The following is a 17,049-nucleotide window of genomic DNA, read 5'->3' on the forward strand; positions in this document are numbered from 1 at the left end:
GTCCCACCGACTTTTCACAGGACTCACGGCCCCGCCCCGAGTGATGTCAGCTGCCTTTCCATCCCTTTCCCGGCGATGCGAAGCTTGAATAAGTTAGCAACCCGGCAGAGGGGCCCTTGATTGCTGTAAATGTGCTCATCTATAGCCGCATCTTACCGGCTTTTAGATATGCGTGTATGCAGTGGCACTTCGTACTTTTCATGTAAGTTCTGATTTTTCAGTTGACGTACAATTAACACGTGATACAATGTACAGATCTACCGTGTGGAGTTTCTATGAGTTTGGCAACTCAGTTCACGTGTGTCATCACGGGTCTCAAACTAGACCGTTTACATTGCCACCAGAAAGCGCTCCTTTGCAATCAATGCAGAATTGTTTGTGTTTTTTAATGCATACGTATAACTGCATCCATGTGCTTTCATAAAGACGCAAGCATAATCACATTTTAAAAACTGTTTAAAGCTACATGCGGTCTGTAGCTCGGGTGTTTTCTGAGAACCCGGTTGCGGTCTATCCAGCGGCGATCGAGAAACGAGCCCTTTGCCCAGGGAACCGCTGGTCCCCGAACGCCGGCGGTGACCGTCACCTCAGGAAATCGGACGGGAAGGGTGGCCGGATGGGAACCTCCGCCAGCTCCAGCTTGTCCCCAGAGTTTTCCTGGCCGGCGGGCAGCAAGCTAGAGAGACCACGCACGCAGGCTCTCCGGGAGAGGCCGCAGCCCGGCCGCGTAGCTACCCTCGGCGGCGCGTCCCGGGGCGCCGGGCCCGCGATCGGAGCCGGAGGCACCGCACAGCGGAAAGAGGGCTCCGCGGCGGCCAGGCTCAGCTTTGCCGGGAAAATGCTGGATTTAACGCCCAGTCTGCGCCAATCTGGCTAAAAAAGCCCGTTGTATCTCAATTTGGGGCGGGAACACTTAATTCAGCAAACCACCTGCGTTGTTCGTCAAGGGAAAGAGATGTGAGTTCCTGAAGCCTCCCGGGAGGCTGTTGAAGGACCAGGTGATGTCGTCACTACCCTGCCCTTCCCCTTGTTGGCTTTGCGGGGCCAACTTGCAGTCGCCCTCTGCCACCGGTCCTTGAATCCACTCCGGGCCCACGGAGCCCGGCTAGGGGGCTAGTCTCTATCCCCTGCGTTCCTCCGCCACCCAACTGGGGTCCTCGGGCCAGGGGCCACCGAGCACAAGGAGGTCGGTACTAGGAGAGCTCTTGAGAGACCCTGGGAACAGCACAAAAATCCTCGAGTTCAACCCCGGGTCTGACACATGACACGATACAAGGGTCCCTTAGGGGATAGACGTTTTAGACACCAGCTTTGAAGCCAGGGAATACTCCTAATTCTTGCTTAGTGTCTTGTATCTATGTGGTTGTGTCCAGCCCTTTACTCCTTGAAGCTTGCATTTTCTTATCCCACCGATTCCCCACAAAGGGAAATTGGAGTATTAAATGGAAAAATAATAAGTCTACCGTGTAAAGCCCACCTACTAGGTGCCACGCATTGGCTAAATGTTTTATTTGAATTGATTTTATCCAATCCTCAAAAAAGCTGGCTTCCTCACCCTGCCAAGAAGTAGGATTATTATTATTGCTGTGGGTTTACAGCAGTAAAATCATAGGTCCTAGCACACAGCAAACACACCAAGTAATATGCATGGTATTTTAAATTTGTACTCCACACGTTACCTAAAGAATAACTGAGAAATTTGAAATTAAAATCAAGTAAGATTATGTAAAGAGAAATAAAAGATATAAAGCCATCTATTATGAGGAAAGAACAAGTATACAAAAATATGGACCAATATATGGGCCTAAAACTAAGATCATATATGGTATATATGCATACATATGATATATATAATACGCCAATTCATAATATGTAATATATAAGATATAGATACATATAATAGGCCAATTTGTAATTCAGAATCTCCTAACTGGTGTGTGTCCACTAACTGCCACTGATGGAATACTGACATACCTTAGATGCTCATTCCCAGGAGCCCTCAGCAGTAGCCTCTAGCCCTACAGCAGCCTTTTTATTTAACCCAGTGTACTATGAAAACATTATTATATTCTGCTGACATATTTGCTGTTGATGAGATAAAGGTTCAGAAGCAGTGTTGAGTTTCTTGACAGCCAATACAAAAAGGGAACAAGGGTGAATTTTTCTAATGCTGCTGCTTTGATTTCTAGATGATAGCAGAAAATAGGTATAATGTAGGCCCCTAGTTGCTTCCAGTTAAACAACCTGTCCTTCCAAGGCTGTCCACCTCTACCGCCCACGCCCCCCCCCCCCCAACAACATCTCCTCCCTTCCCCAGTGTTGTTTTCACTTCACTTTTAGGGTAAACCAGAAACTTTTCTTCTCATTCCGGCTAGACGTGGTCTTGTCCTTGATGCAGTGTTTCAGAGAAGAGCGTCCTTCTCACCGCTCCAAACGGACCATTAGAGCTCACTTTCTCAACATTAAAATTGGATTTCCGCTCATAAGTAAAATATCACTCAAATTTACCCTCAACAGAAGTTAGCCCTCAAATTTCCTTTCAGCACACATTGTCCTTTTCTTGTGGTCTCAGTTATCATGCTTGGGTGCTCTGGTTGCGAGAGCAAGAAAGATTTTTTTTTTAAGTGAGTGGCATTAGCAGGTTTGCTTAATTTGGATTTAGCTGCTAGATTTGCTGTCAAGACTGTCTCCTTTGAGTCCCCAGCCCCAACCAACCCATTCATTTTCCGCTTTGGTGTATCCACCGTCTATCGCTGTTAGAATAATGTCCATGTGCCGATTACAGAAAGCCGTGGGCAGCAAAACTTGAGAGCGCTGGCTTCAGCCTGCTTTGTCCGTACTCTCCCCCGTGACTTTGTGGCACTTTGAAGGATACCAACTAGCTTCTCTGCCATCTCTGCACTTGCAGCTGACCAGGACAGAAGTTTTTGTCTGACATACAAATGCAACCATCCCAGGGAAATTGATGAATTACAGTCGTATTAGTTCTCCACTCTATATCATGTGGAATGCTGAACAATATGTCAGGTAACCAAAAACAGTATCACTTAATGGACCAAAATAAAATTGAACACTATCAAGTGCTGACTAGGGTGGTATCATTTCTTGAATTTGGCACATGCGCACCTTGAAACAGTTTTTATTTGCACAAAAATGTAATAGCTTGCTAGATGATTAGGTCTTTTTAGAGCACAGGGTGTATCTTCTAGGACTTCTTCTCACAGTGCCAAGCATTGCATCTTGTATGTAATGAGTGTTCAAAAGATATTTGTGGACTCAAGATTCATTTTAAAGGATATTAGCTCTAAATTGAGGCTAAAAAACAGATCTTTTTTTTTTTTTTTTCTGGAGTACTGCTTGATGTAGTTTGGATCTACCCACCTGTAAAGATGGTTTTCCCTAAAACGGGGTGTTTTCTGATTAGAACTTTGGCCACTCCATTTCTTGTCCAATTGATGGTTTTCCGCAAAAGGGGGTGTTTTCTGACCGCTAGCATTAGAACTTTGGCCACGCCATCTCTTCTCCAGTTGATCATGGCTTCCTGCATATCGTTTTTATCTTAGTATGGTTTTTCTGGCGGGGTTGGAGGACAGGAATCTTTTATTTTCTGCTTATCACAGGGGTCAAATCACTTTTCTGAGAGTACAACAATCAAGTTTGTGCACACTCATCACAATCTCAAAGTTATATGGCACCAACTTACCAAAAGACTGTGGATGCTGCTCCCCTTCCCCCAGCAAATAGAACATGTAATTAGCAAAGCCTGCCATCAATCACATAATCTTTTTTAAATGACCTTTATGAATTTCTTTTTCTTTCTCAAATTAGGTAAGGCCATTTGGGCATCTGTTTAATCAAAACTGTTCCTGGCTATTAGAGATGTGTAGTGTTGTGTAACAGGGAAGACTCGTAGAGGTGGAATGATCTCGAATATCAAAATCTAATCCTCCATTTTAAAGACTAAAGATTAAAAATGCAGTCTCAGAAAAGTCAAGACAAGGCTAGCTAGGGATAAAAAGCAAGTTACAGCCAAACTGAGCAGAAAAGGGCCAGGGTTGGTTCCAAGGTAAGTATCTCTTCAGGAGGAGTTTGGTATTGGAAGGGGTCATTGAAGCTGCTTTTATGTGACACTTTACAAAAGACTCAGAAAACATTAATTAGCCATGCCAAAAACAGTAGGAGATGCTGATGAAGAACATGGGGATGTTAGCTTCCTCCAGACACTCTCCTGATGCTCCTATTAGTCCAAATACTGGTGCATATTTGGTTTTAAACACTTTCTATTCTGATCCACTTACATGTCGCATTTAAGTGGGCGCTTCTACTCACTTATACTGTTGAAACTCTCATCAACCTCTCTGAAACTTCAAAGGCATATAAAATCATCCCCATTAAAAAGGCATTCCCTTGCCTGTAGAGAAACAAATACTCACCTCACCTGTCAAAGGGGTTATTGCAAATATTAAAGCCTTATGAAAAGGCTTTGAAACCCCGTAAGGCACAATACAAAATGTGAAGTATTATTTTCAGTAATGCTAAGACAATTTGACAAAGAGTTTTGCTTGCTTAATTTGGAATTGAAGTTCAAATCTGCACCTAGCACAACATAATGAAATACTGATTGAGTAACTTTTTAAAAATCAGAATAATTACTAAAGTTGCCTTTCAGTGTCACAACAGATCAGAGTGACTTATCTTTTGAAAATCTCTTAATACATTAAAAAATTAATGACAAGAAATCACATTACAGTGTATTTTTAATGTTTATATTTAATAATTTAACACCTTTAATACACACAAACACAAAATAATCATTATTTGGGGATGTCACTAGTCTAAATTTCAGTCCTATATATGTGTGAGGCCTGAGTTAAAACCTTTTCCTCCTGCCACCCATCCCCCAACCACATCTGAAGTTCTGATCACTCATTTACCTGTTAGGCAAATTTTTATTTTCAGCTTACATTTGAGGGGCAGGTATTCCTTAAGAACGTTTTCCAGATGTTATCCACTAGGCAAGAATTAATTATACTCCTGAACAGAAATAATACTACCATGGCTGGCCATCAAATTCCAACTGGCTCAGAAAGCAACAATGTTCTCTACCTTCCCTAGAGGAAGATGCTGGAGAAAATCTTGGAAAAAGTAGTGAGGACATGAACAGACACTTCTCAAAAGAAGACATTTGTGCAGCCAAAAAACACATGAAAAAATGCTCACCATCACTGGCCATCAGAGGAATGAAAATCAAAACCACAATGAGATACCATCTCACACCAGTTAGAATGGCAATCATTAAAAAGTCAGGAAACAACAGGTGCTGGAGAGGATGTGGAGAAATAGGAACACTTTTACACGTTGGTGGGACTGTAAACTAGTTCAACTATTGTGGAAGTCAGTGTGGCGATTCCTCAGGGATCTAGAACTAGAAATACCATTTGACCCAGCCATCCCATTACTGGGTATATACCCAAAGGACTATAAATCATGCTGCTATAAAGACACATGCACACGTATGTTTATTGCGGCACTATTCACAATAGCAAAGACTTGGAACCAACCCAAATGTCCAACAATGATAGACTGGATTAAGAAAATGTGGCACATATACACCATGGAATGCTATGCAGCCATAAAAAATGATGAGTTCATGTCCTTTGTAGGGACATGGATGAAATTGGAAATCATCAATCTCAGTAAACTATCGCAAGAAAAAAAAACCAAACACCGCATATTCTCACTCATAGGTGGGAATTGAACAATGAGAACACATGGACACAGGAAGGGGAACATCACACTTTGGGGACTGTTGTGGGGTGGGGGGAGGTAGGAGGGATAGCATTGGGAGATATACCTAATGCTAAATGACGAGTTAATGGGTGCAGCACACCAGCATGGCACATGTATACATATGTAACTAACCTGCACATGTACCCTAAAACTTAAAGTATAATAATAATAAAAGAAAAGAAAAGAAAAAAAGTAGTGAGGGAAGAGAGCGTGGGAAGATTTGCAAGCAAAGCCAAGAGTGCCCTCTTGTGGCAAACAAAAAAATGATTTTTAAAAATCACTCGTTACTTGGTAGCCCTTCATTTCCCAGAGTAAACACATTAACCTTGAGAAGAGTTCCAAGTACTGCCAAGAGAGAAAGGGAAGAACCAGATGACTGTTAAATAAAAGAGAAAAAACATACACACAATTCTTTGGGCCTATAAGTCTCACTCAATTTTATTGAAAAGTTTAAGACTTTAAAAGTTACAAAGTAGTATTCACCCTGCCTATATTAACCATTAACAAGCATTGTACTGTTAGTGCAGCTAAAGTAATTATATCAGAAAAACATATCAATTGTCATTTTGTCCACCGGACAGTATTGTAAGGAAATGATGCTGCAAGAAAAGCAGACAAATATGGACTTCCCAACATAGGGACGTGAAGAAGGTGTATTAAAAATAAGGACGCATATAAAACTAAGACACAAAATGAATCCCTGAGCTGAGTTTGCATCCGAAAACATCACGTTCACACTTCATTTGGGTGAAAATGAACTAGGACACTTCTCATGGGCAACCACGGGGCTTTGGCTTCACACAGATGTGATCAATAATGACAGTAGCTGGCTCCAAGAGTACATTAATCTCAGAAAAAATAGTGGTATAGTCTCCACAGGGATTTGCTTCTCAGATAAGTAGAATTATGGCCTGCCATGAAATTGAGAGCTCATGAATATAGATGGTTGAGTGTATCAGTCTTCAAAGCATTTAAAACATACTTTTGTTTTTGTTTTATCAGTGCAATTTGTTTTTGAAGACTCCGGAAAACTATTTCATTTAACCTGAGCAATTAAAACATGTGTCAAATCACAGCTGTCACAGTTAGGTTTGATAAAATTAATTGTAGCATCTTTATTACTGGCACAGCTGTGATATTTCTGGATTTGACTATGCACCTGCTGCAGGAAAACATGATAAAATGTCATTTAGATCTCTAACTACAAGACCGTTAGACTAGAGAGCTCTTTAAGGCAAGGACATGAAAACTGCGTACTTTTATACCTCGCTTAAGTCAGTGACAGATTTACCAATGACAACACAATTTTAAAATTCCAACACATATATTACTTTGTCCTATGAAGGGCAAAAAGTCAATATATTTTAAATTTTAAAAACAGAATGGATATAATGACCTTTTTACACATCAGTGATATTTAAAAGACTTAAAGAGACAATACTATGGTTGAGACACTGGCTTCCTATTCCAGCCCTAATTAAAGAAAAAATAGCTAGTATGTTTCTAATTGAAACTAGAGTGAACTGGGCATCTTCAAAGTTATCATTTTCTTGGATATAAAAACACAAAAGACCTGGGAAAGAAAAACAAGTGTTTTACAGAAATGAAGCAAACACATTTTCACATGACATAATCATTGACTTGGTAGTACACAGCTCAAGTCCAGCTTTCACTGATATTTCCTCATTAGATTAATAATTTTATTATAAAGCCTCCAAGGGGCATCCAGGCCCCAAATGAAGTCAAGATGCTCCCACTCCGGAATGCTCTCATGGAACACCAAGTTGGTGATCTGAGTCAGTAAGATATTGACGTCGTAGACATCTGCAAGCCAGTCGTGACCCCCGCTCCAGACTGCAGTCGGCACAAGCATGTCCTTCACATTGTATGTGGGAGGATAACTCTACAATGAAAAGGAACCAGAGAAAGCCTCGTTGTTGTTGTTGTTTTAATTTTCAAAATCACAATAAGCGCAATCTCCATTAAACATTGTCTAGTAAGTTTGACTAACAGACTAAATTTTTAAAATCCCTTTGAGTATCTTTTCAAGTTGCCATTACTGGCACAAAAAAAGAAATCTAACCCCAAATGAAAGAATGCTAATTATAATCGCCACTAGCTGTGGAGCTGCTGCCGTAGGCTGGGCACCAAAATGAATGTTTAATCCCCGGCAAGGAAGGTGTTGTATTCCATAGGTAGTAGACTCAAGGCAATAGTGGCTGGAAAGAGTTTGGGATCATGCCCTCCTACTTCTTCCCTTTGGGTGTAAGACAAGTCACAGAAATTCTCTAAGCCTCACTGTCCTCATGTTTAAGTCAGAGATAATCACGTTTACATCACAGAGATGCTCTGGGAATTAAATTTAAAAAACAGAGCAAAGTGCCTCACACTTCAGTGCATTTAGCATGCTCAAAAATGCTAATTTTATTAGTGCAGGGAAGAGGCTTAAGCAATGTAATCTGGCCAAGGCCCCATAGCTACCAGATAACAGACATAGGACTGTCTGACTCTACAGGCTATGTTCGTGATTACTCTGAGTAATGCATAACAGTGATGATTCTTATTTAGAGATGGGGAAAGGACAAAGAGAGGAGGCCCAGTCCACAACACCAGCTACAAAGCTTGGATTGTTCTGAATGGACTGATGGAAAACAAACACTAGTCAACTCCTGCAAACATTTCCCACAGCACCTGAGCCTGGCCAGAATCCTGATAGGCCAGGCTGGCTTTCTTGATGAGTTTTCAGGGCCCCCTTTAATGAAAAGACTAAAAACTTTACCTGGTTGTAATGAAAATAATTCTTGGCACTGCTTCCCCAGTCAAAGGCTTGAAACTTTTGGAATTTAACAGCCTAAAAAGAAGATAATTTGGAAAAGAGTTATCTGATACCGAAGTTAGAGATAACATCATAGGTTGCTGGAGCTAGCCACGTCCTCGGAAATCAACTTCATACCAATATCCAGATTTACTCTTCATTTCCAAGGCATTATTTTAAGTGAAATGGCATGGTTTTGTCCTGCTTTACTGAATGACTCAATTTCTCATTGTATGATTGTTAAGCAGCTACCACCTGACACAAGAAAGCAGCTATGCACATATGCTCTCAATTATACTAGATCAACAGTTGCTCCTGCTAGCGGAACTTTATGCTGACATTTTCTGCTGAAATTTGCATCCTAAGCTTTTCAAAGAGTTAGTCATTTTACTTGGGAAATAAAGGTAGACAGATAGATAGCTACATATATATATACATATATATACATAGAGAGAGAGAGAGAGAGATGGATATATATAGATAAAATAATTATAATATACAATTGGCCCTCCATATCCAGTTTTGTATCTGTGGATTCAGCCAAGTGATATTTTGCACATTGAAAATATTTGGAAAAAATAAAAGATAATAAAACAATAAAAAATACAAATTTTAAAACAGTGTAACAGCTACTTACATAGCGTTTACATTGTATTAAGCATCATAAGTAATCTAGGGATGATTTAAAGCATATGAAAGGATGTGCATAGGCTATATGCAAATACTACATCATTTTATACAAGGGACTTGAGTATCTGTGAATTTTGGTTTGGGGGTGATGTCTGCAGCCAGTCCCCAAAGATACTTGAGGGATGACTGTATATTTTCTATTTACCCATTCTACTTGTCTAGTTGTATTAGTCAAATTTTAATGATGGTATTGATTAAACACTTTTTCTTGAGTATTGGTATCAGTATAATCACCAAGTAGTACTGCACGCCAGCACAATTCTAACTAGTTAGGGATACTAGAGCCATGAAATTGAAATTGTATTGAAATTTACATTTATTCATATTTAAAATAGTATAATATAAAATATTAGCAAAATGTCACTTATTTTTAAAATTCAAAATAGTGCAAATCCATATTTCCTCTACACTCTCAAATTAAATGTATGTCAAAAATTAAACACAAAATTGGCAAGCCAAATGAATTTGAAATGGTAAGTTTTGGCCACAGGGTGGCGCCTGATAAAAAGAAATGCTCAGACATTCTTTGTCAAAACTGCTTTTGATTTATGTGAAGTCTGTTCTAATCAACTGCATACAATTCTACTGTTTGATGTAATAAAAGACAGAGTGAGATGATATACTATAGGGGATTGTTACAGGAGAAATATTTGGCATCTGTTTTTGCCGTTGCAAATGACTGATATTAAATACCTGTGGCATATTTAACAAGCAAAACAAAATTTGGATTCACAGCACCTGTCGGTACATCTGTTCCCCATCTTTGTCAGTGAAAATATATTGATGCAAACTATTCTGCCACTGAACACAGACAGCAGTTCATCACTTTGTCACATGTCCTTCAGCATTCATATGAAGCACCAGCGTGAGCACAGAATACAAAGGTGAAACTTGCCTATAGCTCAGACTGAAGTTCTAAATTTGACTTTGTGCTAAGTCACTTAGGACTTCAAGCTATCCACTTGAAAGGATATTTCAAAAGAAAAGTATTAAGATGATTTCCAGTAACAAAAACCTGGAAATAAGCTAAAGCCCAATTTTAATAAGTAACAATCCCTTGTAGTATATCATCTCGCTCTGTGTTTTATTACATCAAACAGTAGAATTGTATGCAGTTGATAAGAACAGACTTCACATAAACCAAAAGCAGTTTTGAAGAGAATGTCTGGGCATTTCTTTTTACCGGGCGCCACCTTGTGGCCAAAACTTACCATTTCAAATAATAGATATTTGGGTAAATATGTTACATAAATATACACAAGGAGTATGCCACTGTCATAAATATAAATAAAATAGAAACAGAAAATGGCTTACAGATAATCTCATAAATAATACTAAGTGGAAAAAAATGAAACCAAATATACACTAAGGTTATACTTCTGTGATAATCATATCACAGAGTATATGTAGATAATGATCAGGAGGAAATGCCTATAGTATTAGGATAAACCGTTTTAAAATGACATTTAAAAATTATATTTAGGTCTTGAATGGTAATAAAAATGTAAACGGGTTCAACTTTTCTAAAGTACAATATGTATTAGAAGTCTTAAAGCTATGCCTACCCTCTCCCTTACTAAGTCTACTGCTATGAATGTATCATCCTAAGAAAACACTCTAACATATAAGGACAGATGATTTATGACTGCAAAACAACTATCACTGCAAAAAACAAAATGATAATAAAATTCAAGCAACAGAAACTGCCCTTTATGACAAATATTTTAAAACTTTAGTTACTGACCCGGAAAGGCATTTTTAATTATGTCAGAGACTGCCACCCATTCCCATTCTTGCCTTCTTCCTTTCAGTAACAGAATCCCTAAAGCTTTCCCTAAGCACATGGCTGCCAAGATAGAAACCACATCCTCATCCTCCTGCGAGCAGCCAGGCTATGGCCATACCGCTCACTTCTAAGCTATCTCCTTCGCACAAAGTCACTTGCCCTGAGCTCCCTCTCCCCTGCCTTCCTGTGAGTTGGAAGAGACATGGAGGTGACCCGGCTGCAACCAGGCAGAAGAGGACAACACCCCGAGGATGGCAGAGCTATAGTATGGAGGGAACTGGGTCCCTGCATGGCCTCATGGAACACAGCCAAAACCCCCTCTATCATCAGTCTGGGCCACCTCTCTCTGAACTTTATTATGAGAAAGAAATAAACTCTTTATTTAGCAGCTGTATTTTGGGGTCTCTAATACAACAGCTTAACTTGTATCTAACAAATATAATGGCATTTCATTAAATGAAAATTTACATAAAAGCAGATGTAGTATGATCTGACTTTTGTAATGGAAATGATTATATTACAAAACTGTAAGATTATACCAAAATATTAATAGTGGCTATTGCTGGGCACTAGACATACAAGTCATTTTTCTTTCACTCATGTATTTTCTAAAATTTCATAAAACATATTACATGTTTAACAAAAATTGTACTGAATATCCTTTTTACAGTGTTCTTTAAAAGCCTACCAAAAGTATGTTTTTTTCCTTTAAAGAAAAAAAAAAAAAGAGCACATCGTAATCATCTAAGGCACTTAACTCAAACATAGATCCCAGGGTCACAGCCCTAGGAATTCAGAGTCTCCACAGGTCTCAGACAGGCCCAAGAACCAGTATTTTTAATAGCACCTTAGGTAGTTCAGAACAACACTGGAAAACTACACTGGGATGGCCTTCTTCAAACAGGTGAGAGTACCTGGGCTCTGGGCAGGGCCAGTGAGAAAGTGAGAAGTAATATCAAGTCTTGGCTCTGGGGAGCTCCGAAATTCATCAGGTTTATAAGGAGAATGGAAAGACGAGTATGCTATATTTAAAATCCCACTAAAGAACAAGGTATGGAATTTATTAACAAGTTAATCCTAATTATTTAAACAAAAAGTAAACTTCTGAATGTACTGTAAACAAAATGGCCTTTAAGGTCAACCCCAAACTCATACCATAAGAGCCCTCTAATGCCACACCTGAATTCTAGCCCCAGCCTGCCCGGCATCCAGGCCTGCCCACCTTCCACAGAAGCCTTTTCCTGCACTGCCTCTTGGAGCCTGCAGCCTGCACCAGTGGCAGCCCCTGGCCAACAGCCCAGAGGAGGGAAAGCCAAAGGGAAGATCCGATACAATGGCTGCACAAAGCAACCAACCATTTTACTGACAAAAGATGGTACAGCAGGTAGAAGAGCAAAGGCCCAGGCTGCCTTGTACAGCAAATCTGGGCTTTGCAAATATTCTGGAGATATATTCCAGGGTAGTTAGAATCTAAAGTCACCAGGTCACAAATGGGGCACAGAGCAGTGCTCTGGCCCTCACCCTGCAGCCTTTGACCCTGGCGAGCTGCTGGATAAGAGGGCTGGAACAAGACCAGTAGCCTAGATGATAGCCGATCCAATGTCTCTACTGCAAACCCCATGCCCAGTGGAGGCCCAAGACACAGAAGGGTGAAGCACCACAGGTCTGTAATATAAAATAGAGTTGGCCTAGGACAGCCTTGGTTTCAACATTCCCAAGGGCCTCTGACATCCCAGGTCTGGTGGCCATTTGTACTTTGCTGAGGCCTGGCGTGTACTGTGCGTGGGCTGCTGGCAGTCACTAAGCTGGTGGGAAAGCTCAGGATCTGCCTCCAGCCAGCTGAGTCACCCTCCATCATCTCTGGGGGTGCAATAACTGCTGAGGTGACAGACATTGGGCCTTTTAGGAAAATGTCCATTAGGTAAGAGGTCCTAGGCATCCTCAAAAATGTAGGGGAATTCTAGTGACAGGGTATATGAAGAAAACAAGTGACTATAAGTATAAATGTGACCAAGGAGAAAAGCAGAGACCTGAACCAAGAACCAAAATCCTCAATCTTTGTGAATTTGAGGATTTTTGAAGGTTTGGGGGATTTCCTTAAGTGGTAAGCATGTGCTGTTCAGCACGTCATGAACTATTTGCATTCCAGATACCCCTCTTTTAGGCCACAACAAACTCTGCCCCTGAGGAACTGACATTTAACCCTCAGCCTTCTAGTTACTATAAAGGACCAGGAGCCTGAGGCCAGGCTCTTCCTAGTTCCTTAGAGACGAGCCCCAGGGAAAGGAGAACTATAGCACTGTTAGAGTTCCTGGGGCAACTGAAGAAGGAGATGAAAGTATCAGGATGTCTCGACCAGGTTTGCTCCCAAACCTGGTGGAGCAAAAGAATCTACCAGGCAGATTTTTTAAAAATGCAGATCCTCAGAAATAAAAAGGAATGAACTACTGACATATACAACATAGGAAAATTTCAAAACAAGTATTCTGAGTGGAAGAAGCCAGACAAAAACAAGTATAAACTGCATGACTGTTCTCACGCAAGCTCTAGAAAATGCAAACTAAGCTACAATGACAGGAAGCAGATCAGTGGGATTGAGGGGAGGGATGGGGGGAGGTATCACAAAGGGGCAGCAGGGACCTTTTAGGATGATGATATATTTGCTGTGTCGATTATGGTGATGGTTTCACAGGTGTATACAAACACTGAAATATATCAAATTGTACACTTTAAATATTCTATGTCACTTATACCTCAATAAAAATTTTTTTAAAAAATAATAAAACAACTTGGGAGGCTGAGGCAGGAGAATCACATGAAGCTGGGAGGCGGAGGTTGCAGTGAGCCAAGATCGCACCACTACACTCCAGCCTGGCAACAGAGTGAGAGTCCGTCTCAAAAAAATAAAATAAAACAAAAAAATAAAAGTACAGATTCTCTAGTCCAAATGATTGGGACACAGGAGTATTTGTTTTATAAGCCTGGATGGTAGCCAATCCAAGAATTCCACTATAATTCCAACTCTCATTACTTTTTTAATGCAATGATTTATTAAATAGTGTACTTTTTAAAGCAATTTGGTGATTCCGATGCAAGCAGTGACTGCCAGGTGTTTGGAAATTACTATTCAAGACACCTACAGTGTCTTGGTTTAGGGCTTAAATGGTGAGTTGTTTCATATTAAAAATGAAGTTAGCTGAAAAATAAATGGCACAAAATTATGTCCTGAGGTAGAAAGAAGTCCCTGACATATTGTCAGGTGAAAAAAGAAAAGCAAGCTGTAAAACAGTAAGCAGGAGAAAAATCAATCTATTTCTACATCTACTATTTCTATCCATGTCTTTAACAGCATCTTTTTGAAGAGGTATAGGATAGAATGCAGAGACATTCAATATCTATGGATATGCATTTCCTCTCTGTCTAGGGTTATAGAATGATTTTATTTTCATTTTAAGATAATTTTTTTCTAGATGTAGTTTCTAAATTTTCTAGAATGAACATGACTTATTTACATGATAAAATAATCAAAACTGTATTTCAAAAGTCAGGGGCCCCCATTCACATCTATCATTGGTTTAGCTGCAGTTTATTCACTGCTATTCCAAGCATATTGTGATCAGGGGTTAGTGTTGAAACAGCGGTTTCTATCTCCAAAACGGATTTAAAATCACTCTTTATGAAGCAACACAGAAATAAAAAGAATCTAGGACTCAATGAGAAGCAGATGGAGGGGAGGAAACAGGAGGAGGAAAAGAAAGCTGGGGGAGAAGGAAAGGGAGAGAATGTATTAACCTGAGACTTGAGGAAGGGACAGGAGGGAAAAGAAAAATGTCAACCCCAGTAGCTGTTTGTGAACCCATGTATAACACAGTGTGCCCCACCACAGGTATCAAAAGCAACACAAGCACGATGACAAAAACCCAGGACTCTGGGGAAGAAAACCAGATCAGATTTGTAAGCAGGTTGTCTTTCTATTTGGAAAGGGTTTGCATGCCCAGACCTTTCTGATGTTGATTTTACATGAACCCCAAATGCACTCCTGGAATGCCTACCTGGCTCCAGTGTAACATGTTTTGCACAGAAGTTCCAGCAGGAGAATGTGTTGTATATACATCCACTCTAGACTGCAAAATAAATACATTGAAATGAAGAATGAAAACAGCATTAAGGTGGCATTGATAATAAACATTGTATTTTGCCCTTCAAAGCACTAAAAACTAGAGCCATAATCTCAAGTATATGAGATGAGAGGTAGAAAAAAATTATTTGACTAAAAATCTGTCCTATAAAAATACATACAACCACATACAAAGTCCATATGAAGGAGGTGCAACAACATGGTAAGCACGGGACTGTGTGGGTTTCATTTACAGGGCATTTTCATTTTCTTCTTCATGCTTTCCTGAATTTCCCAAATTTCATATAACCATCACACCTTGCTTTAATTATCAGACAAAAGAAAAATGGCACTGAAATTCCTTAGGGCCTTTATTCCAGGATTTTAACCCTTTTTTTCAAAATGCCACATGACAAACTAACAAACATATTTAGAAACACGGGCATAGTATTGGCCAAGGGTTTATATTTTATAAAATAAAATGGGTTTACATTTTATAAAATGTACTTTTATGAATACACACACACTGCAAGCATACACATATGTGTATGTAAATGGCCATTCCAAATTTAACTACTTATAGTAATTTTTGAAAATTTGTGTATTTTAGATTCAGGGGGTACATGTGCAGGTTTGTTACAAGGGTGGATTGCATGATGCTGAGATGCGGGCTTCTATTGATCCCATAACTACAGTACTCAATATTGGCTATAGTACTCAGTAGGAAGTTCTTCAGCCCTTGTCCCTCTCCCTCCTTCCTTTTGGAGTCCCCACTGTCTATTGTTCCCATCTTTATGTTTACTACTTATAATAATTTCTAAAAGAAACAAATCACTAGAGTAATTATAAATATTACAACTTAATTTGTGACAGATCTCCTCATTCAATAGTCTCCATCTAGGTACAACATAAGAAGGTGACCACAGTCAGCCTGAGGATAGCAGCAGGTGGTACCATATTCTAGGCATTGGCCAAAGTTCATGATTGTGCCTCTCAAATGAAAGACTCTTTAGAGTTCTGATGAGGTCATTCCCGCCTCTCCCATATCATTCAACACAAATAAGCACATTCACAGATAAAAAAAAAAATCAAATCTTACTATAAACATGCATACCATATTTAAATTTCTCTCATTAAATCCACACAGAAGAAAACAGAGATTTCCACAGAGCTCCTTCAGTATGACATGAGTGCAAACGTGGGTACCCAGCCACTTCAAAAACGCACTCTGGGGAAGAAATTCTTTGTCTCCAAATAAGTCCTACAAAATAAAAAGAAACCCAAGAACATCTCAGCATTTCATTCTGGTGCATAAGTCTCCATGACTCACCTCAGAAACAGAGACAAGTACCCAATGTCTCCACGAATGGCCTCAGAAGAGAACGGCAACCAGTGGGCATCAAACCAGGATGCTTTTGCACAAGTTTACCAAAGCAAAAATCACACACTACAGAGGTGTATTTAAATTCTCCAAATGAAGAGAAGGAGGCAGAAAATCAAATAAGTTTTCAGCAGACTTCTACAGTGGGAAAGGGCCTTAATGATCACCCCTCCCAGGGCCACCCCCAAGTAATTTTCATCTGACTCTGATGGATCGGTGGTTACTTCTAAGAAACAGTCAAGGCTGTGATTGATCAGTAATGTCTGCCAGAGGTGTGCCCATCTAATTCAATGCTACTGGCCAGCAGGCCAAATCCAGCCCATCGCTTGCTTTTTTATTTTGTTTTTAAAATTTTTTTTATTGGCCAGGCATGGTAGCTCATGCCTGTAATCCCAGCACTTTGAGAGGCCAAGGCAGAAGGACTGCCTAAGCCTAGGAGTTTCCATCTTTCCTATTTAAGTCTTCTAAAT

At 39.9% G+C, this 17,049-nt stretch overlaps 1 protein-coding gene across 2 annotated transcripts in view; it reads right to left on the reverse strand.

The window, feature by feature from the left end:
- Window positions 1-6,202: 6,202 nt before the first annotated feature.
- The window catches only part of LIPA (lipase A, lysosomal acid type), a 38,545-nt gene continuing 27,698 nt past the window's right edge, over window positions 6,203-17,049 (reverse strand). For both annotated transcript variants that reach the window (XM_003312752.6, XM_521552.9), the window contains exons 7-10: window positions 16,313-16,459; window positions 15,134-15,205; window positions 8,570-8,641; window positions 6,203-7,693 (exon numbers count right to left, since the gene is read on the reverse strand). In XM_003312752.6, the coding sequence (XP_003312800.1) occupies window positions 7,460-7,693; window positions 8,570-8,641; window positions 15,134-15,205; window positions 16,313-16,459 (525 nt within the window). In that variant the 3' untranslated portion in view covers window positions 6,203-7,459. The remainder of the gene's footprint in view (window positions 7,694-8,569; window positions 8,642-15,133; window positions 15,206-16,312; window positions 16,460-17,049) is intronic.

The sequence above is a fragment of the Pan troglodytes genome, chromosome 8, assembly GCF_028858775.2.
Source record: "Pan troglodytes isolate AG18354 chromosome 8, NHGRI_mPanTro3-v2.0_pri, whole genome shotgun sequence".
Classification (NCBI taxonomy): domain Eukaryota; kingdom Metazoa; phylum Chordata; class Mammalia; order Primates; family Hominidae; genus Pan; species Pan troglodytes.